Source organism: Drosophila suzukii, chromosome X (genome assembly GCF_043229965.1).
Source record: "Drosophila suzukii chromosome X, CBGP_Dsuzu_IsoJpt1.0, whole genome shotgun sequence".
Lineage (NCBI taxonomy): Eukaryota > Metazoa > Arthropoda > Insecta > Diptera > Drosophilidae > Drosophila > Drosophila suzukii.
In genome coordinates, this window is record NC_092084.1 from 12875988 (window position 1) to 12899075 (window position 23088).

General features: G+C 37.6%; 1 protein-coding gene across 1 annotated transcript in view; it reads right to left on the reverse strand.

Moving 5' to 3' along the window:
* Nucleotides 1-23088, reverse strand: part of Muc14A (Mucin 14A) — an 81578-nt gene that overhangs the window by 9839 nt on the left and 48651 nt on the right. Inside the window, exons 31-37 of the mRNA XM_070997236.1 lie at nucleotides 21004-21318; nucleotides 20634-20764; nucleotides 18514-18670; nucleotides 17329-17382; nucleotides 8917-8961; nucleotides 8521-8565; nucleotides 8015-8190 (exon numbers count right to left, since the gene is read on the reverse strand). Of these exons, the coding sequence (XP_070853337.1) occupies nucleotides 8015-8190; nucleotides 8521-8565; nucleotides 8917-8961; nucleotides 17329-17382; nucleotides 18514-18670; nucleotides 20634-20764; nucleotides 21004-21318 (923 nt within the window). The remainder of the gene's footprint in view (nucleotides 1-8014; nucleotides 8191-8520; nucleotides 8566-8916; nucleotides 8962-17328; nucleotides 17383-18513; nucleotides 18671-20633; nucleotides 20765-21003; nucleotides 21319-23088) is intronic.

The window sequence follows — 23088 nt, forward strand, 5'->3', positions numbered from 1 at the left end:
TTGGACTGAAGTACTGGATATTATAGGCGATTGAGGTGATGATTCAAATAATTTTGTACTTGATTGCCGTTGAGATTCCGAAAATGTAGATTTTTCCTCTGCAGTTCTCTCTTCCTTTTCGGTACTGGATATCTGAACTGAAGTACTGGATATTGTAGGCGATTGAGGTGATGATTCAAATAATGATTGCGGTTGAGATTCCGAAAAAGAAGACATTTCCTCTGGAGTTGTTTCGTATTTTTCTGTACTCGATGTTGGAAAATAACTACTGGATATTGTACTCAATTGAGGAAAAGACTTTGAAACAGTTGTGCTTGATTGCGGTGGGGATTCCGAAAATGTAGATTTTTCCTTTGTAGTTCTCTCTTCCTTTTCGGTACTGTACATTTGGACTAAGGTACTGGATATTGTAGGCGATTGAGGTGATGATTCCAATAATGTTGTACTTGATTGCGGTTGAGATTCCGAAAATGTGGACTTTTCCTCTGGACTTGTTGCGTATTTTTCTGTACTCGATGTTTGAAAATATCTACTGGATATTGTACTCAATTGAGGAAAAGACTTTGAAACAGTTGTGCTTGATCGCGGTGGGGATTCCGAAAATGTAGATTTTTCCTCTGTAGTTCTCTCTTCCTTTTCGGTACTGGACATTTGGACTAAGGTACTGGATATTGTTGGCGATTGAAGTGATGATTCCAATAATGTTGCACTCGATTGTGGTTGAGATTCCGAAAATGTAGATTTTTCCTCTGTAGATCTCTCTTCCTTTTCGGTACTGGACATTGGAACTGAAGAACTGGATGTTGTAGGCGATTGAGGTGATGATTCCAATAATGTTGTACTTGATTGCGGTTTAGATTCCGAAAATGTAGACATTTCCTCTGGAGTTGTTTCGTATTTTTCTGTACTCGATGTTGGAAAATAACTACTGGATATTGTACTCAATTGAGGAAAAGACTTTAAAAAAGTTGTGCTTGATTGCGGTAGGGATTCCGAAAATGTAGATTTTTCCTTTGTAGTTCTCTCTTCCTTTTCGGTACTGGACATTGGAACTGAAGTACTGGATATTGTAGGCGATTGGGGGGATGATTCCAATATTGTTGTACTTGATTGCGGCTTAGATTCCGAAAATGTAGACTTTTCCTCTGGAGTTGTTGCGTATTTTTCTGTACTCGATGTTTGAAAATAACTACTGGATATTGTACTCAATTGAGGAAAAGACTTTGAAACAGTTGTGCTTGATTGCGGTAGAGATTCCGAAAATGTAGATTTTTCCTCTGTAGTTCTCCCTTCCTTTTCGGTACTGGACATTTGGACTGAAGTACTGGATATTGTTGGCGATTGAGGTGATGATTCAAATAATTTTGTACTTGATTGCCGTTGAGATTCCGAAAATGTAGATTTTTCTTCTGCAGTTCTCTCTTCCTTTTCGGTACTGGATATTTGAACTGAAGTACTGGATATTGTAGGCGATTGAGGTGATGATTCAAATAATGATTGCGGTTGAGACTCCGAAAATGTAGACATTTTCTCTGGAGTTGTTTCGTATTTTTCTGTACTCGATGTTGAAAAATAATTACTGGATATTGTACTCAATTGAGGAAAAGTTTTTGAAAAAGTTGTGCTTGATTGCGGTAGGGATTCCGAAAATGTAGATTTTTTCTTTGTAGTTCTCTCTTCCTTTTCGGTACTGTACATTTGGACTAAGGTACTAGATATTGTAGGCGATTGAGGTGATGATTCCAATAATGTTGTACTTGATTGCGGTTGAGATTCCGAAAATGTAGAATTTTCTTCTGGACTTGTTGCGTATTTTTCTGTACTCGATGTTTGAAAATAACTACTGGATATTGTACTCAATTGAGGAAAAGACTTTGAAAAAGTTGTGCTTGATTGCGGTGGGGATTCCGAAAATGTAGATTTTTCCTCTGTTGTTCTCTCTTCCTTTTCGGTACTGGACATTTGGACTAAGGTACTGGATATTGTTGGCGATTGAAGTGATGATTCCAATAATGTTGCACTCGATTGTGGTTGAGATTCCGAAAATGTAGATTTTTCCTCTGTAGATCTCTCTTCCTTTTCGGTACTGGACATTGGAACTGAAGTACTGGATATTGTAGGCGATTGGGGGGATGATTCCAATAATGTTGTACTTGATTGCGGTTTAGATTCCGAAAATGTAGACTTTTCCTCTGGAGTTGTTGCGTATTTTTCTGTACTCGATGTTTGAAAATAAGTACTGGATATTGTACTCAATTGAGGAAAAGACTTTGAAACAGTTGTGCTTGATTGCGGTAGAGATTTCGAAAATGTAGATTTTTCCTCTGTAGTTCTCTCTTCCTTTTCGGTACTGGACATTTGAACTGAAGTACTGGATATTGTAGGCGATTGAGGGTATGATTGCAAAAATGTTGTACTTGATTGCGGTAGAGATTCCGAAAATGTAGATTTTTCCTCTGTAGTTCTCTTTTCCTTTTCGGTACTGGACATTTGAACTGAAGAACTGGATGTTGTAGGCGATTGAGGTGATGATTCCAATAATGTTGTACTTGATTGCGGTTTAGATTCCGAAAATGTAGACATTTCCTCTGGAGTTGTTTCGTATTTTTCTGTACTCGATGTTGGAAAATAACTACTGGATATTGTACTCAATTGAGGAAAAGACTTTGAAACAGTTCTGCTTGATTGCGGTAGAGATTCCGAAAATGTAGATTTTTCCTCTGTAGTTCTTCCTTCCTTTTCGGTACTGGACATTTGGACTGAAGTACTGGATATTGTAGGCGATTGAGGTGATGTTTCAAATAATGTTGTACTTGATTGCGGTTGAGATTCCGAAAATGTAGATTTTTCCTCTGTAGTTCTCTCTTCCTTTTCGGTACTGGACATTTGAACTGAAGTACTGGATATTGTAGGCGATTGAGGTGATGATTCCAAAAATGTTGTACTTGATTGCGGTAGAGATTCCGAAAATGTAGATTTTTCCTCTGTAGTTCTCTTTTCCTTTTCGGTACTGGACATTTGAACTGAAGAACTGGATGTTGTAGGCGATTGAGGTGATGATTCCAATAATGTTGTACTTGATTGCGGTTTAGATTCCGAAAATGTAGACATTTCCTCTGGAGTTGTTTCGTATTTTTCTGCACTCGATGTTGGAAAATAAGTACTGGATATTGTACTCAATTGAGGAAAAGACTTTGAAACAGTTCTGCTTGATTGCGGTAGAGATTCCGAAAATGTAGATTTTTCCTCTGTAGTTCTCCCTTCCTTTTCGGTACTGGACATTTGGACTGAAGTACTGGATATTGTAGGCGATTGAGGTGATGATTCCAATAATTTTGTACTTGATTGCCGTTGAGATTCCGAAAATGTAGATTTTTCCTCTGTAGTTCTCTCTTCCTTTTCGGTACTGGACATTTGAACTGAAGAACTGGATGTTGTAGGCGATTGAGGTGATGATTCCAATAATGTTGTACTTGATTGCGGTTTAGATTCCGAAAATGTAGACATTTCCTCTGGAGTTGTTTCGTATTTTTCTGTACTCGATGTTGGAAAATAACTACTGGATATTGTACTCAATTGAGGAAAAGACTTTGAAAAAGTTGTGCTTGATTGCGGTAGGGATTCCGAAAATGTAGATTTTTCCTTTGTAGTTCTCTCTTCCTTTTCGGTACTGTACATTTGGACTAAGGTACTGGATATTGTAGGCGATTGAGGTGATGATTCCAATAATGTTGTACTTGATTGCGGTTGCGATTCCGAAAATGTAGACTTTTCCTCTGGACTTGTTGCGTGTTTTTCTGTACTCGATGTTTGAAAATAACTACTGGATATTGTACTCAATTGAGGAAAAGACTTTGAAACAGTTGTGCTTGATTGCGGTGGGGATTCCGAAAATGTAGATTTTTCCTCTGTAGTTCTCTCTTCCTTTTCGGTACTGGACATTTGAACTGAAGTACTGGATGTTGTAGGCGATTGAGGTGATGATTCCAATAATGTTGTACTTGATTGCGGTTGAGATTCCGAAAATGTAGACATTTCCTCTGGAGTTGTTTCGTATTTTTCTGTACTCGATGTTGGAAAATAACTACTGGATATTGTACTCAATTGAGGAAAAGACTTTGAAAAAGTTGTGCTTGATTGCGGTAGGGATTCCGAAAATGTAGATTTTTCCTTTGTAGTTCTCTCTTCCTTTTCGGTACTGGACATTGGAACTGAAGTACTGGATATTGTAGGCGATTGGGGGGATGATTCCAATATTGTTGTACTTGATTGCGGCTTAGATTCCGAAAATGTAGACTTTTCCTCTGGAGTTGTTGCGTATTTTTCTGTACTCGATGTTGGAAAATAACTACTGGATATTGTACTCAATTGAGGAAAAGACTTTGAAACAGTTGTGCTTGATTGCGGTAGAGATTCCGAAAATGTAGATTTTTCCTCAGTAGTTCTCCCTTCCTTTTCGGTACTGGACATTTGGACTGAAGTACTGGATATTGTAGGCGATTGAGGTGATGATTCAAATAATTTTGTACTTGATTGCCGTTGAGATTCCGAAAATGTAGATTTTTCTTCTGCAGTTCTCTCTTCCTTTTCGGTACTGGATATTTGAACTGAAGTACTGGATATTGTAGGCGATTGAGGTGATGATTCAAATAATGATTGCGGTTGAGACTCCGAAAATGTAGACATTTTCTCTGGAGTTGTTTCGTATTTTTCTGTACTCGATGTTGAAAAATAATTACTGGATATTGTACTCAATTGAGGAAAAGTTTTTGAAAAAGTTGTGCTTGATTGCGGTAGGGATTCCGAAAATGTAGATTTTTCCTTTGTAGTTCTCTCTTCCTTTTCGGTACTGTACATTTGGACTAAGGTACTAGATATTGTAGGCGATTGAGGTGATGATTCCAATAATGTTGTACTTGATTGCGGTTGAGATTCCGAAAATGTAGAATTTTCTTCTGGACTTGTTGCGTATTTTTCTGTACTCGATGTTTGAAAATAACTACTGGATATTGTACTCAATTGAGGAAAAGACTTTGAAAAAGTTGTGCTTGATTGCGGTGGGGATTCCGAAAATGTAGATTTTTCCTCTGTAGTTCTCTCTTCCTTTTCGGTACTGGACATTTGGACTAAGGTACTGGATATTGTTGGCGATTGAAGTGATGATTCCAATAATGTTGCACTCGATTGTGGTTGAGATTCCGAAAATGTAGATTTTTCCTCTGTAGATCTCTCTTCCTTTTCGGTACTGGACATTGGAACTGAAGTACTGGATATTGTAGGCGATTGGGGGGATGATTCCAATAATGTTGTACTTGATTGCGGTTTAGATTCCGAAAATGTAGACTTTTCCTCTGGAGTTGTTGCGTATTTTTCTGTACTCGATGTTTGAAAATAAGTACTGGATATTGTACTCAATTGAGGAAAAGACTTTGAAACAGTTGTGCTTGATTGCGGTAGAGATTTCGAAAATGTAGATTTTTCCTCTGTAGTTCTCTCTTCCTTTTCGGTACTGGACATTTGAACTGAAGTACTGGATATTGTAGGCGATTGAGGGTATGATTGCAAAAATGTTGTACTTGATTGCGGTAGAGATTCCGAAAATGTAGATTTTTCCTCTGTAGTTCTCTTTTCCTTTTCGGTACTGGACATTTGACCTGAAGAACTGGATGTTGTAGGCGATTGAGGTGATGATTCCAATAATGTTGTACTTGATTGCGGTTTAGATTCCGAAAATGAAGACATTTCCTCTGGAGTTGTTTCGTATTTTTCTGTACTCGATGTTGGAAAATAACTACTGGATATTGTACTCAATTGAGGAAAAGACTTTGAAACAGTTCTGCTTGATTGCGGTAGAGATTCCGAAAATGTAGATTTTTCCTCTGTAGTTCTCCCTTCCTTTTCGGTACTGGACATTTGGACTGAAGTACTGGATATTGTAGGCGATTGAGGTGATGTTTCAAATAATGTTGTACTTGATTGCGGTTGAGATTCCGAAAATGTAGATTTTTCCTCTGTAGTTCTCTCTTCCTTTTCGGTACTGGACATTTGAACTGAAGTACTGGATATTGTAGGCGATTGAGGTGATGATTCAGAAAATGTTGTACTTGATTGCGGTAGAGATTCCGAAAATGTAGATTTTTCCTCTGTAGTTCTCTTTTCCTTTTCGGTACTGGACATTTGAACTGAAGAACTGGATGTTGTAGGCGATTGAGGTGATGATTCCAATAATGTTGTACTTGATTGCGGCTTAGATTCCGAAAATGTAGACATTTCCTCTGGAGTTGTTTCGTATTTTTCTGCACTGGATGTTGGAAAATAAGTACTGGATATTGTACTCAATTGAGGAAAAGACTTTGAAACAGTTCTGCTTGATTGCGGTAGAGATTCCGAAAATGTAGATTTTTCCTCTGTAGTTCGCCCTTCCTTTTCGGTACTGGACATTTGGACTGAAGTACTGGATATTGTAGGCGATTGAGGTGATGATTCCAATAATTTTGTACTTGATTGCCGTTGAGATTCCGAAACTGTAGATTTTTCCTCTGTAGTTCTCTCTTCCTTTTCGGTACTGGACATTTGAACTGAAGAACTGGATGTTGTAGGCGATTGAGGTGATGATTCCAATAATGTTGTACTTGATTGCGGTTTAGATTCCGAAAATGTAGACATTTCCTCTGGAGTTGTTTCGTATTTTTCTGTACTCGATGTTGGAAAATAACTACTGGATATTGTACTCAATTGAGGAAAAGACTTTGAAAAAGTTGTGCTTGATTGCGGTAGGGATTCCGAAAATGTAGATTTTTCCTTTGTAGTTCTCTCTTCCTTTTCGGTACTGTACATTTGGACTAAGGTACTGGATATTGTAGGCGATTGAGGTGATGATTCCAATAATGTTGTGCTTGATTGCGGTTGAGATTCCGAAAATGTAGACTTTTCCTCTGGACTTGTTGCGTGTTTTTCTGTACTCGATGTTTGAAAATAACTACTGGATATTGTACTCAATTGAGGAAAAGACTTTGAAACAGTTGTGCTTGATTGCGGTGGGGATTCCGAAAATGTAGATTTTTCCTCTGTAGTTCTCTCTTCCTTTTCGGTACTGGACATTTGAACTGAAGTACTGGATGTTGTAGGCGATTGAGGTGATGATTCCAATAATGTTGTACTTGATTGCGGTTGAGATTCCGAAAATGTAGACATTTCCTCTGGAGTTGTTTCGTATTTTTCTGTACTCGATGTTGGAAAATAACTACTGGATATTGTACTCAATTGAGGAAAAGACTTTGAAAAAGTTGTGCTTGATTGCGGTAGGGATTCCGAAAATGTAGATTTTTCCTTTGTAGTTCTCTCTTCCTTTTCGGTACTGGACATTGGAACTGAAGTACTGGATATTGTAGGCGATTGGGGGGATGATTCCAATATTGTTGTACTTGATTGCGGCTTAGATTCCGAAAATGTAGACTTTTCCTCTGGAGTTGTTGCGTATTTTTCTGTACTCGATGTTGGAAAATAACTACTGGATTTTGTACTCAATTGAGGAAAAGACTTTGAAACAGTTGTGCTTGATTGCGGTAGAGATTCCGAAAATGTAGATTTTTCCTCAGTAGTTCTCCCTTCCTTTTCGGTACTGGACATTTGGACTGAAGTACTGGATATTGTAGGCGATTGAGGTGATGATTCAAATAATTTTGTACTTGATTGCCGTTGAGATTCCGAAAATGTAAATTTTTCTTCTGCAGTTCTCTCTTCCTTTTCGGTACTGGATATTTGAACTGAAGTACTGGATATTGTAGGCGATTGAGGTGATGATTCAAATAATGATTGCGGTTGAGACTCCGAAAATGTAGACATTTTCTCTGGAGTTGTTTCGTATTTTTCTGTACTCGATGTTGAAAAATAATTACTGGATATTGTACTCAATTGAGGAAAAGTTTTTGAAAAAGTAGTGCTTGATTGCGGTAGGGATTCCGAAAATGTAGATTTTTCCTTTGTAGTTCTCTCTTCCTTTTCGGTACTGTACATTTGGACTAAGGTACTAGATATTGTAGGCGATTGAGGTGATGATTCCAATAATGTTGTACTTGATTGCGGTTGAGATTCCGAAAATGTAGAATTTTCTTCTGGACTTGTTGCGTATTTTTCTGTACTCGATGTTTGAAAATAACTACTGGATATTGTACTCAATTGAGGAAAAGACTTTGAAAAAGTTGTGCTTGATTGCGGTGGGGATTCCGAAAATGTAGATTTTTCCTCTGTAGTTCTCTCTTCCTTTTCGGTACTGGACATTTGGACTAAGGTACTGGATATTGTTGGCGATTGAAGTGATGATTCCAATAATGTTGCACTCGATTGTGGTTGAGATTCCGAAAATGTAGATTTTTCCTCTGTAGATCTCTCTTCCTTTTCGGTACTGGACATTGGAACTGAAGTACTGGATATTGTAGGCGATTGGGGGGATGATTCCAATAATGTTGTACTTGATTGCGGTTTAGATTCCGAAAATGTAGACTTTTCCTCTGGAGTTGTTGCGTATTTTTCTGTACTCGATGTTTGAAAATAAGTACTGGATATTGTACTCAATTGAGGAAAAGACTTTGAAACAGTTGTGCTTGATTGCGGTAGAGATTTCGAAAATGTAGATTTTTCCTCTGTAGTTCTCTCTTCCTTTTCGGTACTGGACATTTGAACTGAAGTACTGGATATTGTAGGCGATTGAGGGTATGATTGCAAAAATGTTGTACTTGATTGCGGTAGAGATTCCGAAAATGTAGATTTTTCCTCTGTAGTTCTCTTTTCCTTTTCGGTACTGGACATTTGAACTGAAGAACTGGATGTTGTAGGCGATTGAGGTGATGATTCCAATAATGTTGTACTTGATTGCGGTTTAGATTCCGAAAATGTAGACTTTTCCTCTGGAGTTGTTTCGTATTTTTCTGTACTCGATGTTGGAAAATAACTACTGGATATTGTACTCAATTGAGGAAAAGACTTTGAAACAGTTCTGCTTGATTGCGGTAGAGATTCCGAAAATGTAGATTTTTCCTCTGTAGTTCTCCCTTCCTTTTCGGTACTGGACATTTGGACTGAAGTACTGGATATTGTAGGCGATTGAGGTGATGTTTCAAATAATGTTGTACTTGATTGCGGTTGAGATTCCGAAAATGTAGATTTTTCCTCTGTAGTTCTCCCTTCCTTTTCGGTACTGGACATTTGGACTGAAGTACTGGATATTGTAGGCGATTGAGGTGATGATTCCAATAATTTTGTACTTGATTGCCGTTGAGATTCCGAAAATGTAGATTTTTCCTCTGCAGTTCTCTCTTCCTTTTCGGTACTGGATATCTGAACTGAAGTACTGGATATTGTAGGCGATTGAGGTGATGATTCAAATAATGATTGCGGTTGAGATTCCGAAAAAGAAGACATTTCCTCTGGAGTTGTTTCGTATTTTTCTGTACTCGATGTTGGAAAATAACTACTGGATATTGTACTCAATTGAGGAAAAGACTTTGAAAAAGTTGTGCTTGATTGCGGTAGGGATTCCGAAAGTGTAGATTTTTCCTTTGTAGTTCTCTCTTCCTTTTCGGTACTGTACATTTGGACTAAGGTACTGGATATTGTAGGCGATTGAGGTGATGATTCCAATAATGTTGTACTTGATTGCGGTTGAGATTCCGAAAATGTAGACTTTTCCTCTGGACTTGTTGCGTATTTTTCTGTACTCGTTGTTTGAAAATAACTACTGGATATTGTACTCAATTGAGGAAAAGACTTTGAAACAGTTGTGCTTGATTGCGGTGGGGATTCCGAAAATGTAGATTTTTCCTCTGTAGTTCTCTCTTCCTTTTCGGTACTGGACATTTGAACTGAAGTACTGGATGTTGTAGGCGATTGAGGTGATGATTCCAATAATGTTGTACTTGATTGCGGTTTAGATTCCGAAAATGTAGACTTTTCCTCTGGACTTGTTGCGTATTTTTCTGTACTCGATGTTTGAAAATATCTACTGGATATTGTACTCAATTGAGGAAAAGACTTTGAAACAGTTGTGCTTGATTGCGGTGGGGATTCCGAAAATGTAGATTTTTCCTCTGTAGTTCTCTCTTCCTTTTCGGTACTGGACATTTGGGCTGAAGTACTGGATATTGTAGGCGATTGAAGTGATGATTCCAATAATTTTGTAGATTTTTCCTCTGTAGTTCTCTCTTCCTTTTCGGTACTGGACATTTGGACTAAGGTACTGGATATTGTTGGCGATTGAAGTGATGATTCCAATAATGTTGCACTCGATTGTGGTTGAGATTCCGAAAATGTAGATTTTTCCTCTGTAGTTCTCTTTTCCTTTTCGGTACTGGACATTTGAACTGAAGAACTGGATGTTGTAGGCGATTGAGGTGATGATTCCAATAATGTTGTACTTGATTGCGGTTTAGATTCCGAAAATGTAGACATTTCCTCTGGAGTTGTTTCGTATTTTTCTGTACTCGATGTTGGAAAATAACTACTGGATATTGTACTCAATTGAGGAAAAGACTTTGAAAAAGTTGTGCTTGATTGCGGTAGGGATTCCGAAAATGTAGATTTTTCCTTTGTAGTTCTCTCTTTCTTTTCGGTACTGGACATTGGAACTGAAGTACTGGATATTGTAGGCGATTGGGGGGATGATTCCAATATTGTTGTACTTGATTGCGGTTTAGATTCCGAAAATGTAGACTTTTCCTCTGGAGTTGTTGCGTATTTTTCTGTACTCGATGTTTGAAAATAACTACTGGATATTGTACTCAATTGAGGAAAAGACTTTGAAACAGTTGTGCTTGATTGCGGTAGAGATTTCGAAAATGTAGATTTTTCCTCTGTAGTTCTCTTTTCCTTTTCGGTACTGGACATTTGAACTGAAGTACTGGATATTGTAGGCGATTGAGCTGATGATTCAAATAATTTTGTACTTGATTGCGGTTGAGATTCCGAAAATGTAGATTTTTCCTCTGTAGTTCTCTCTTCCTTTTCGTTACTGGACATTTGAACTGAAGTACTGGATATTGTAGGCGATTGAGGTGATGATTCCAAAAATGTTGTACTTGATTGCGGTAGAGATTCCGAAAATGTAGATTTTTCCTCTGTAGTTCTCTTTTCCTTTTCGGTACTGGACATTTGAACTGAAGAACTGGATGTTGTAGGCGATTGAGGTGATGATTCCAATAATGTTGTACTTGATTGCGGTTTAGATTCCGAAAATGTAGACATTTCCTCTGGAGTTGTTTCGTATTTTTCTGTACTCGATGTTGGAAAATATCTACTGGATATTGTACTCAATTGAGGAAAAGACTTTGAAACAGTTCTGCTTGATTGCGGTAGAGATTCCGAAAATGTAGATTTTTCCTCTGTAGTTCTCCCTTCCTTTTCGGTACTGGACATTTGGACTGAAGTACTGGATATTGTAGGCGATTGAGGTGATGATTCAAATAATTTTGTACTTGATTGCCGTTGAGATTCCGAAAATGTAGATTTTTCCTCTGTAGTTCTCTTTTCCTTTTGGGTACTGGACATTTGAACTGAAGAACTGGATGTTGTAGGCGATTGAGGTGATGATTCCAATAATGTTGTACTTGATTGCGGTTTAGATTCCGAAAATGTAGACATTTCCTTTGGAGTTGTTTCGTATTTTTCTGTACTCGATGTTGGAAAATAACTACTGGATATTGTACTCAATTGAGGAAAAGACTTTGAAAAAGTTGTGCTTGATTGCGATAGGGATTCCGAAAATGTAGATTTTTCCTTTGTAGTTCTCTCATCCTTTTCGGTACTGTACATTTGGACTAAGGTACTGGATATTGTAGGCGATTGAGGTGATGATTCCAATAATGTTGTACTTGATTGCGGTTGAGATTCCGAAAATGTAGACTTTTCCTCTGGACTTGTTGCGTATTTTTCTGTACTCGATGTTTGAAAATAACTACTGGATATTGTACTCAATTGAGGAAAAGACTTTGAAACAGTTGTGCTTGATTGCGGTAGAGATTTCGAAAATGTAGATTTTTCCTCTGTAGTTCTCTTTTCCTTTTCGGTACTGGACATTTGAACTGAAGTACTGGATATTGTAGGCGATTGAGGTGATGATTCAAATAATTTTGTACTTGATTGCCGTTGAGATTCCGAAAATGTAGATTTTTCCTCTGTAGTTCTCTTTTCCTTTTCGGTACTGGACATTTGAACTGAAGAACTGGATGTTGTAGGCGATTGAGGTGATGATTCCAATAATGTTGTACTTGATTGCGGTTTAGATTCCGAAAATGTAGACATTTCCTCTGGAGTTGTTTCGTATTTTTCTGTACTCGATGTTGGAAAATAACTACTGGATATTGTACTCAATTGAGGAAAAGACTTTGAAACAGTTCTGCTTGATTGCGGTAGAGATTCCGAAAATGTAGATTTTTCCTCTGTAGTTCTCCCTTCCTTTTCGGTACTGGACATTTGGACTGAAGTACTGGATATTGTAGGCGATTGAGGTGATGTTTCAAATAACGTTGTACTTGATTGCGGTTGAGATTCCGAAAATGTAGATTTTTCCTCTGTAGTTCTCTCTTCCTTATCGGTACTGGACATTTGAACTGAAGTACTGGATATTGTAGGCGATTGAGGTGATGATTCCAAAAATGTTGTACTTGATTGCGGTAGAGATTCCGAAAATGTAGATTTTTCCTCTGTAGTTCTCTTTTCCTTTTCGGTACTGGACATTTGAACTGAAGAACTGGATGTTGTAGGCGATTGAGGTGATGATTCCAATAATGTTGTACTTGATTGCGGTTTAGATTCCGAAAATGTAGACATTTCCTCTGGAGTTGTTTCGTATTTTTCTGTACTCGATGTTGGAAAATAACTACTGGATATTGTACTCAATTGAGGAAAAGACTTTGAAACAGTTCTGCTTGATTGCGGTAGAGATTCCGAAAATGTAGATTTTTCCTCTGTAGTTCTCCGTTCCTTTTCGGTACTGGACATTTGCACTGAAGTACTGGATATTGTAGGCGATTGAGGTGATGATTCAAATAATTTTGTACTTGATTGCCGTTGAGATTCCGAAAATGTAGATTTTTCCTCTGCAGTTCTCTCTTCCTTTTCGGTACTGGATATTTGAACTGAAGTACTGGATATTGTAGGCGATTGAGGTGATAATTCAAATAATGATTGCGGTTGAGATTCCGAAAATGAAGACATTTCCTCTGGAGTTGTTTCGTATTTTTCTGTACTCGATGTTGGAAAATAACTACTGGATATTGTACTCAATTGAGGAAAAGACTTTGAAAAAGTTGTGCTTGATTGCCGTAGGGATTCCGAAAATGTAGATTTTTCCTTTGTAGTTCTCTCTTCCTTTTCGGTACTGTACATTTGGACTAAGGTACTGGATATTGTAGGCGATTGAGGTGATGATTCCAATAATGTTGTACTTGATTGCGGCTGAGATTCCGAAAATGTAGACTTTTCCTCTGGACTTGTTGCGTATTTTTCTGTACTCGATGTTTGAAAATAACTACTGGATATTGTACTCAATTGAGGAAAAGACTTTGAAACAGTTGTGCTTGATTGCTGTGGGGATTCCGAAAATATAGATTTTTCCTCTGTAGTTCTCTCTTCCTTTTCGGTACTGGACATTTGGGCTGAAGTATTGGATATTGTAGGCGATTGAAGTGATGATTCCAATAATGTTGCACTTGATTGCGGTTTAGATTTCGAAAATGTAGACTTTTCCTCTGCAGTTGTTGCGTATTTTTCTGTACTCGATGTTTGAAAATAAGTACTGGATATTGTACTCAATTGAGGAAAAGACTTTGAAACAGTTGTGCTTGATTGCGGTAGAGATTTCGAAAATGTAGATTTTTTCTCTGCAGTTCTCTCTTCCTTTTCGGTACTGGATATTTGAACTGAAGTACTGGATATTGTAGGCGATTGAGGTGATGATTCCAATAATGTTGTACTTGATTGCGGTTGAGATTCCGAAAATGTAGACTTTTCTTCTGGACTTGTTGCGTATTTTTCTGTACTCGATGTTTGAAAATAACTACTGGATATTGTACTCAATTGAGGAAAAGACTTTGAAACAGTTGTGCTTGATTGCGGTGGGGATTCCGAAAATGTAGATTTTTCCTCTGTAGTTCTCTCTTCCTTTTCGGTACTGGACATTTGGACTAAGGTACTGTATACTGTTGGCGATTGAAGTGATGATTCCAATAATGTTGCACTCGATTGTGGTTGAGATTCCGAAAATGTAGATTTTTCCTCTGTAGATCTCTCTTCCTTTTCGGTACTGGACATTGGAACTGAAGTACTGGATATTGTAGGCGATTGGGGGGATGATTCCAATAATGTTGTACTTGATTGCGGTTTAGATTCCGAAAATGTAGACTTTTCCTCTGGAGTTGTTGCGTATTTTTCTGTACTCGATGTTTGAAAATAAGTACTGGATATTGTACTCAACTGAGGAAAAGACTTTGAAACAGTTGTGCTTGATTGCGGTAGAGATTTCGAAAATGTAGATTTTTCCTCTGTAGTTCTCTTTTCCTTTTCGGTACTGGACATTTGAACTGAAGTACTGGATATTGTAGGCGATTGAGGTGATGATTCCAAAAATGTTGTACTTGATTGCGGTAGAGATTCCGAAAATGTAGATTTTTCCTCTGTAGTTCTCTTTTTCTTTTCGGTACTGGACATTTGAACTGAAGAACTGGATGTTGTAGGCGATTGAGGTGATGATTCCAATAATGTTGTACTTGATTGCGGTTTAGATTCCGAAAATCTAGACATTTCGTCTGGAGTTGTTTCGTATTTTTCTGTACTCGATGTTGGAAAATAACTACTGGATATTGTACTCAATTGAGGAAAAGACTTTGAAATAGTTGTGCTTGATTGCAGTAGAGATTCCAAAAATGTAGATTTTTCCTCTGTAGTTTTCTTTTCCTTTTCGGTACTGGACATTTGAACTGAAGTACTGGATATTGTAGGCGATTGAGGTGATGTTTCAAATAATGTTGTACTTGATTGCGGTTGAGATTCCGAAAATGTAGATTTTTCCTCTGTAGTTCTCTCTTCCTTTTCGGTACTGGACATTTGAACTGAAGTACTGGATATTGTAGGCGATTGAGGTGATGATTCCAAAAATGTTGTACTTGATTGCGGTAGAGATTCCGAAAATGTAGATTTTTCCTCTGTAGTTCTCTTTTCCTTTTCGGTACTGGACATTTGAACTGAAGAACTGGATGTTGTAGGCGATTGAGGTGATGATTCCAATAATGTTGTACTTGATTGCGGTTTAGATTCCGAAAATGTAGACATTTCCTCTGGAGTTGTTTCGTATTTTTCTGTACTCGATGTTGGAAAATAACTACTGGATATTGTACTCAATTGAGGAAAAGACTTTGAAACAGTTGTGCTTGATTGCGGTAGAGATTCCGAAAATGTAGATTTTTCCTCTGTAGTTCTCCCTTCCTTTTCGGTACTGGACATTTGGACTGAAGTACTGGATATTGTAGGCGATTGAGGTGATGATTCAAATAATTTTGTACTTGATTGCGGTTGAGATTCCGAAAATGTAGATCTTTCCTCTGTAGTTCTCTTTTCCTTTTCGGTACTGGACATTTGGACTAAGGTACTGGATATTGTTGGCGATTGAAGTGATGATTCCAATAATGTTGCACTTGATTGTGGTTGAGATTCCGAAAATTTAGATTTTTCCTCTGTAGATCTCTCTTCCTTTTCGGTACTGGACATTGGAACTGAAATACTGGATATTGTAGGCGATTGGGGGGATGATTCCAATAATGTTGTACTTGATTGCGGTTTAGATTCCGAAAATGTAGACTTTTCCTCTGGAGTTGTTGCGAATTTTTCTGTACTCGATGTTTGAAAATAAGTACTGGATATTGTACTCAATTGAGGAAAAGACTTTGAAACAGTTGTGCTTGATTGCGGTAGAGATTTCGAAAATGTAGATTTTTCCTCTGTAGTTCTCTTTTCCTTTTCGGTACTGGACATTTGAACTGAAGTACTGGATATTGTAGGCGATTGAGGTGATGATTCAAATAATTTTGTACTTGATTGCCGTTGAGATTCCGAAAATGTAGATTTTTCCTCTGCAGTTCTCTCTTCCTTTTCGGTACTGGATATTTGAACTGAAGTACTGGATATTGTAGGCGATTGAGGTGATGATTCAAATAATGTTGTACTTGATTGCGGTTGAGATTCCGAAAATGTAGACATTTCCTCTGGAGTTGTTTCGTATTTTTCTGTACTCGATGTTGGAAAATAACTACTGGATATTTTACTCAATTGAGTAAAAGACTTTGAAACAGTTGTACTTGATTGCGGTTGAGATTCCGAAAATGTAGATTTTTCCTCTGTAGTTCTCTTTTCCTTTTCGGTACTGGACATTTGAACTGAAGTACTGAATATTGTAGGCGATTGAGGTGATGATTCAAATAATTTTGTACTTGATTGCGGTTGAGATTCCGAAAATGTAGATCTTTCCTCTGTAGTTCTCTTTTCCTTTTCGGTACTGGACAGTTGAACTGAAGTACTGAATATTGTAGGCGATTGAGGTGATGATTCCAATAATGTTGTACTTGATTGTGTTTGAGATTCCGAAAATGTAGATTTTTCCTCTGCAGTTCTCTCTTCCTTTTCGGTACTGGATATTTGAACTGAAGTACTGGATATTGTAGGCGATTGAGGTGATGATTCAAATAATGTTGTACTTGATTGCGGTTGAGATTCCGAAAACGTAGACATTTCCTCTGGAGTTGTTTCGTATTTTTCTGTACTCGATGTTGGAAAATAACTACTGGATATTGTACTCAATTGAGGAAAAGACTTTGAAACAGTTGTGCTTGATTGCGGTAGAGATTCCGAAAATGTAGATTTTTCCTCTGTAGTTCTCTCTTCCTTTTCGGTACTGGAAATTTGGACTGAAGTACTGGATATTGTAGGCGAGTGAGGTGATGATTCCAATAATGTTGTACTTGATTGCGGTTGAGATTCCGAAAATGTAGACTTTTCCTCTGTTGTTGTTGCGTATTTTTCTGTACTCGATGTTTGAAAATAACTACTGGATATTGTACTCAATTGAGGAAAAGACTTTGAAAAAGTTGTGCTTGTTTGCGGAAGGAATTCCGGAAATGTTGGTTTTTCCTCTGTAGTTCTCTCTTCCTTTTCGGTACTGGACATTTGAAGTGAAGTACTGGATATTGTAGGCGATTGAGGTGATGATTCCAAAAATGTTGTACTTGATTGCGGTTGAAATTCCGAAAATGTAGACTTTTCCTCTGGAGCTGTTGCGTATTTTTCTGAACTGGATGTTTGAAAATAACTACTGGATATTGTACTCAATTGAGGAAAAGACTTTGAAAAAGTTGTGCTTGATTGCGATAGGGATTCCGAAAATTTAGATTTTTCCTTTGTAGTTCTCTCTTCCTTTTCGGTACTGGACACTTGGACTAAGGTACTGGATATTGTAAGCGATTGAGGTGATGATTCCAATATTGTTGTACTTGATTGCGGTTGAGATTCCAAAAATGTAGACTTTTCCTCTGGAGTTGCGTATTTTTCTATACTCGACGTTTGAAAATAACTACTGGATATTGTACTCAATTGAGGAAAAGACTTTGAAACAGTTGTGCTTGATTGCGGTAGGGATTCCGAAAATGTAGATTTTTCCTCTGTAGTTCTTTCTTCCTTTTCGGTACTGGACAGTTGAACTGAAGTACTGAATACTATAGGCGATTGAGGCGATGATTCCAATAATGTTGTACTTGATTGTGTTTGAGATTCCGAAAATGTATATTTTTCCTCTGTAGTTCTCTCTTCCTTTTCGGTACTGGACATTTGGAATGAAGTACTGGATATTGTAGGCGATTGAGGTGATGATTCCAAAAATGTTGTACTTGATTGCGGTTGAAATTCCGAAAATGTAGACTTTTCCTCTGGAGCTGTTGCGTATTTTTCTGAACTGGATGTTTGAAAATAACTACTGGATATTGTACTCAATTGAGGAAAAGACTTTGAAAAAGTTGTGCTTGTTTGCGGAAGGGATTCCGAAAATGTTGGTTTTTCCTCGGTAGTTCTCTCTTCCTTTTCGGTACTGGACATTTGAAGTGAAGAACTGGATATTGTAGGCGATTGAGGTGATGATTCCAATAATGTTGTACTTGATTGCGGTTGAGATTCCGAAAATGAAGACATTTCCTCTGGAATTGTTTCGTATTTTTCTGTACTCGATGTTGGAAAATAACTACTGGATATTGTACTCAATTGAGGAAAAGACTTTGAAACAGTTGTGCTTGATTGCGGTAGAGATTCCGAAAATGTAGATTTTTCCTCTGTAGTTCTCTCTTCCTTTTGGGTACTGGACATTTGGACTGAAGTACTGGATATTGTAGGCGATTGAGGTGATGATTCCAAAAATGTTGTACTTGATTGCGGTTGAAATTCCGAAAATGTAGACTTTTCCTCTGGAGTGGTTGCGTATTTTTCTGAGCTCGATGTTTGAAAATAACTACTGGATATTGTACTCAATTGAGGAAAAGACTTTGAAAAAGTTGTGCTTGTTTGCGGAAGGGATTCCGGAAATGTTGGTTTTTCCTCTGTAGTTCTCTCTTCCTTTTCGGTACTGGACATTTGGACTGAAGTACTGGATATTGTCGGCGATTGAGGTGATGATTCAAATAATGATTGCGGTTGAGATTCCGAAAATGAAGACATTTCCTCTGGAGTTGTTTCGTATTTTTCTGTACTCGATGTTGGAAAATAACTACTGGATATTGTACTCAATTGAGGAAAAGACTTTGAAAAAGTTGTGCTTGATTGCGGTAGGGATTCCGAAAATGTAGATTTTTCTTCTGTAGTTGTCTCTTCCTTTTCGGTACTGGACATTTGGGATGAAGTACTGGATTTTGTAGGCGATTGAAGTGATGTTTCAAATAATGTTGTACTTGATTGCGGTTGAGATTCAGAAAATGTAGATTTTTCCTCTGCAGTTCTCTCTTCCTTTTCGGTACTGGACATTTGGACTGAAGTACTGGATATTGTAGGCGATTGAGGTGATGATTCAAATAATGATTGCGGTTGAGATTCCGAAAATGAAGACATTTCCTCTGGAGTTCTTTCATATTTTTCTGTACTCGATGTTGGAAAATAACTACTGGATATTGTACTCAATTGAGGAAAGGACTTTGAAACAGTTGTGCTTGATTGCGGTGGGGATTCCGAAAATGTAGATTTTTCCTCTGTAGTTGTCTCTTCCTTTTCGGTACTGGACATTTGGGCTGAAGTACTGGATATTGTAGGCGATTGAGGTGATGATTCCAATAATGTTGTACTTGATTGCGGTTGAGATTCCGAAAATGTAGATTTTTCCTCTGTAGATCTCTCTTCCTTTTCGGTACTGGACATTAAAACTGAAGTACTGGATATTGGAGGCGATTGGAGGGATGATTCCAATAATGTTGTACTTGATTGCGGTTTAGATTCCGAAAATGTAGACTTTTCCTCTGGAGTTGTTGCGTATTTTTCTGTACTCGATGTTTGAAAATAACTACTGGATATTGTACTCAATTGAGGAAAAAACTTTGAAAAAGTTGTGCTTGTTTGCGGAAGGGATTCCGAAAATGTAGATTTTTCCTCTGTAGTTCTCTCTTCCTTTTCGGTACTGGACATTTGGACTGAAGTACTGGATATTGTAAGCGATTGAGGTGATGATTCAAATAATTTTGTACTTGATTGCCGTTGAGATTCCGAAAATGTAGATTTTTCCTCTGCAGGTTTCTCTTCCTTTTCGGTACTGGATATTTGAACTGAAGTACTGGATATTGTAGGTGATTGAGTTGATGATTCAAATAATGTTGTACTTGATTGCGGTTGAGATTCCGAAAACGTATACATTTCCTCTGGAGTTGTTTCGTATTTTTCTGTACTCGATGTTGGAAAATAACTTCTGGATATTGTACTCAATTGACGAAAAGACTTTGAAAAAGTTGTGCTTGATTGCGGTAGGGATTCCGAAAATGTAGATTTTTCCTTTGTAGTTCTCTCTTCCTTTTCGGTACTGTACATTTGGACTAAGGTACTGGATATTGTAGGCGATTGAGGTGATGATTCCAATAATGTTGTACTTGATTGCGGTTGAGATTCCGAAAATGTAGACATTTCCTCTGGAGTTGTTGCGTATTTTTCTGTACTCGATGTTTGAAAATAACTACTGGATATTGTACTCAATTGAGGAAAAGACTTTGAAAAAGTTGTGCTTGATTGCGGTAGGGATTCCGAAAATGTAGATTTTTCCTCTGTAGATCTCTCTTCCTTTTCGGTACTGGACATTGGAACTGAAGTACTGGATATTGTATAAGATTGGGGGGATGATTCCAATAATGTTGTACTTGATTGCGGTTTAGATTCCCAAAATGTAGACATTTCCTCTGGAGTTGTTTCGTATTTTTCTGTACTCGATGTTGGAAAATAACTACTGGATATTGTACTCAATTGAGGAAAAGACTTTGAAAAAGTTGTGCTTGATTGCGGTAGGGATTCCGAAAATGTAGATCTTTCCTCTGTAGTTCTCTTTTCCTTTTCGGTACTGGAAAGTTGTACTGAAGTACTGGATATTGTAGGCGATTGAGGTGATGATTCCAAATATGTTGTACTTGATTGTGTTTGAGATTCCGAAAATGTATATTTTTCCTTTGTAGTTCTCTCTTCTTTTTCGGTTCTGGACATTTGGGCTGAAGTACTGGATATTGTAGGCGATTGAAGTGATGATTCCAATAATTTTGTACTTGATTGTGTTTGAGATTCCGAAAATGTAGATTTTTCCTCAGTAGTTCTTTTTTTATTTTCGGTACTGGACATTTGAACTGAAGTACTGGATATTGTAGGCGATTGAGGTGATAATTCAAATAATAATGTACTTGATTGCGGTTGAGATTCCGAAAATGTAGACTTTTCCTCTGGAGCTGTTGCGTATTTTTCTGAACTGGATGTTTGAAAATAACTACTGGATATTGTACTCAATTGAGGAAAAGACTTTGAAAAAGTTGTGCTTGATTGCGATAGGGATTCCGAAAATTTAGATTTTTCCTTTGTAGTTCTCTCTTCCTTTTCGGTACTGGACACTTGGACTAAGGTACTGGATATTGTAAGCGATTGAGGTGATGATTCCAATATTGTTGTACTTGATTGCGGTTGAGATTCCAAAAATGTAGACTTTTCCTCTGGAGTTGCGTATTTTTCTATACTCGACGTTTGAAAATAACTACTGGATATTGTACTCAATTGAGGAAAAGACTTTGAAACAGTTGTGCTTGATTGCGGTAGGGATTCCGAAAATGTAGATTTTTCCTCTGTAGTTCTTTCTTCCTTTTCGGTACTGGACAGTTGAACTGAAGTACTGAATACTATAGGCGATTGAGGCGATGATTCCAATAATGTTGTACTTGATTGTGTTTGAGATTCCGAAAATGTATATTTTTCCTCTGTAGTTCTCTCTTCCTTTTCGGTACTGGACATTTGGAATGAAGTACTGGATATTGTAGGCGATTGAGGTGATGATTCCAAAAATGTTGTACTTGATTGCGGTTGAAATTCCGAAAATGTAGACTTTTCCTCTGGAGCTGTTGCGTATTTTTCTGAACTGGATGTTTGAAAATAACTACTGGATATTGTACTCAATTGAGGAAAAGACTTTGAAAAAGTTGTGCTTGTTTGCGGAAGGGATTCCGAAAATGTTGGTTTTTCCTCGGTAGTTCTCTCTTCCTTTTCGGTACTGGACATTTGAAGTGAAGAACTGGATATTGTAGGCGATTGAGGTGATGATTCCAATAATGTTGTACTTGATTGCGGTTGAGATTCCGAAAATGAAGACATTTCCTCTGGAATTGTTTCGTATTTTTCTGTACTCGATGTTGGAAAATAACTACTGGATATTGTACTCAATTGAGGAAAAGACTTTGAAACAGTTGTGCTTGATTGCGGTAGAGATTCCGAAAATGTAGATTTTTCCTCTGTAGTTCTCTCTTCCTTTTGGGTACTGGACATTTGGACTGAAGTACTGGATATTGTAGGCGATTGAGGTGATGATTCCAAAAATGTTGTACTTGATTGCGGTTGAAATTCCGAAAATGTAGACTTTTCCTCTGGAGTGGTTGCGTATTTTTCTGAGCTCGATGTTTGAAAATAACTACTGGATATTGTACTCAATTGAGGAAAAGACTTTGAAAAAGTTGTGCTTGTTTGCGGAAGGGATTCCGGAAATGTTGGTTTTTTCTCTGTAGTTCTCTCTTCCTTTTCGGTACTGGACATTTGGACTGAAGTACTGGATATTGTCGGCGATTGAGGTGATGATTCAAATAATGATTGCGGTTGAGATTCCGAAAATGAAGACATTTCCTCTGGAGTTGTTTCGTATTTTTCTGTACTCGATGTTGGAAAATAACTACTGGATATTGTACTCAATTGAGGAAAAGACTTTGAAACAGTTGTGCTTGATTGCGGTAGGGATTCCGAAAATGTAGATTTTTCCTCTGTAGTTCTTTCTTCCTTTTCGGTACTGGACAGTTGAACTGAAGTACTGAATACTATAGGCGATTGAGGCGATGATTCCAATAATGTTGTACTTGATTGTGTTTGAGATTCCGAAAATGTATATTTTTCCTCTGTAGTTCTCTCTTCCTTTTCGGTACTGGACATTTGGAATGAAGTACTGGATATTGTAGGCGATTGAGGTGATGATTCCAAAAATGTTGTACTTGATTGCGGTTGAAATTCCGAAAATGTAGACTTTTCCTCTGGAGCTGTTGCGTATTTTTCTGAACTGGATGTTTGAAAATAACTACTGGATATTGTACTCAATTGAGGAAAAGACTTTGAAAAAGTTGTGCTTGTTTGCGGAAGGGATTCCGAAAATGTTGGTTTTTCCTCGGTAGTTCTCTCTTCCTTTTCGGTACTGGACATTTGAAGTGAAGAACTGGATATTGTAGGCGATTGAGGTGATGATTCCAATAATGTTGTACTTGATTGCGGTTGAGATTCCGAAAATGAAGACATTTCCTCTGGAAT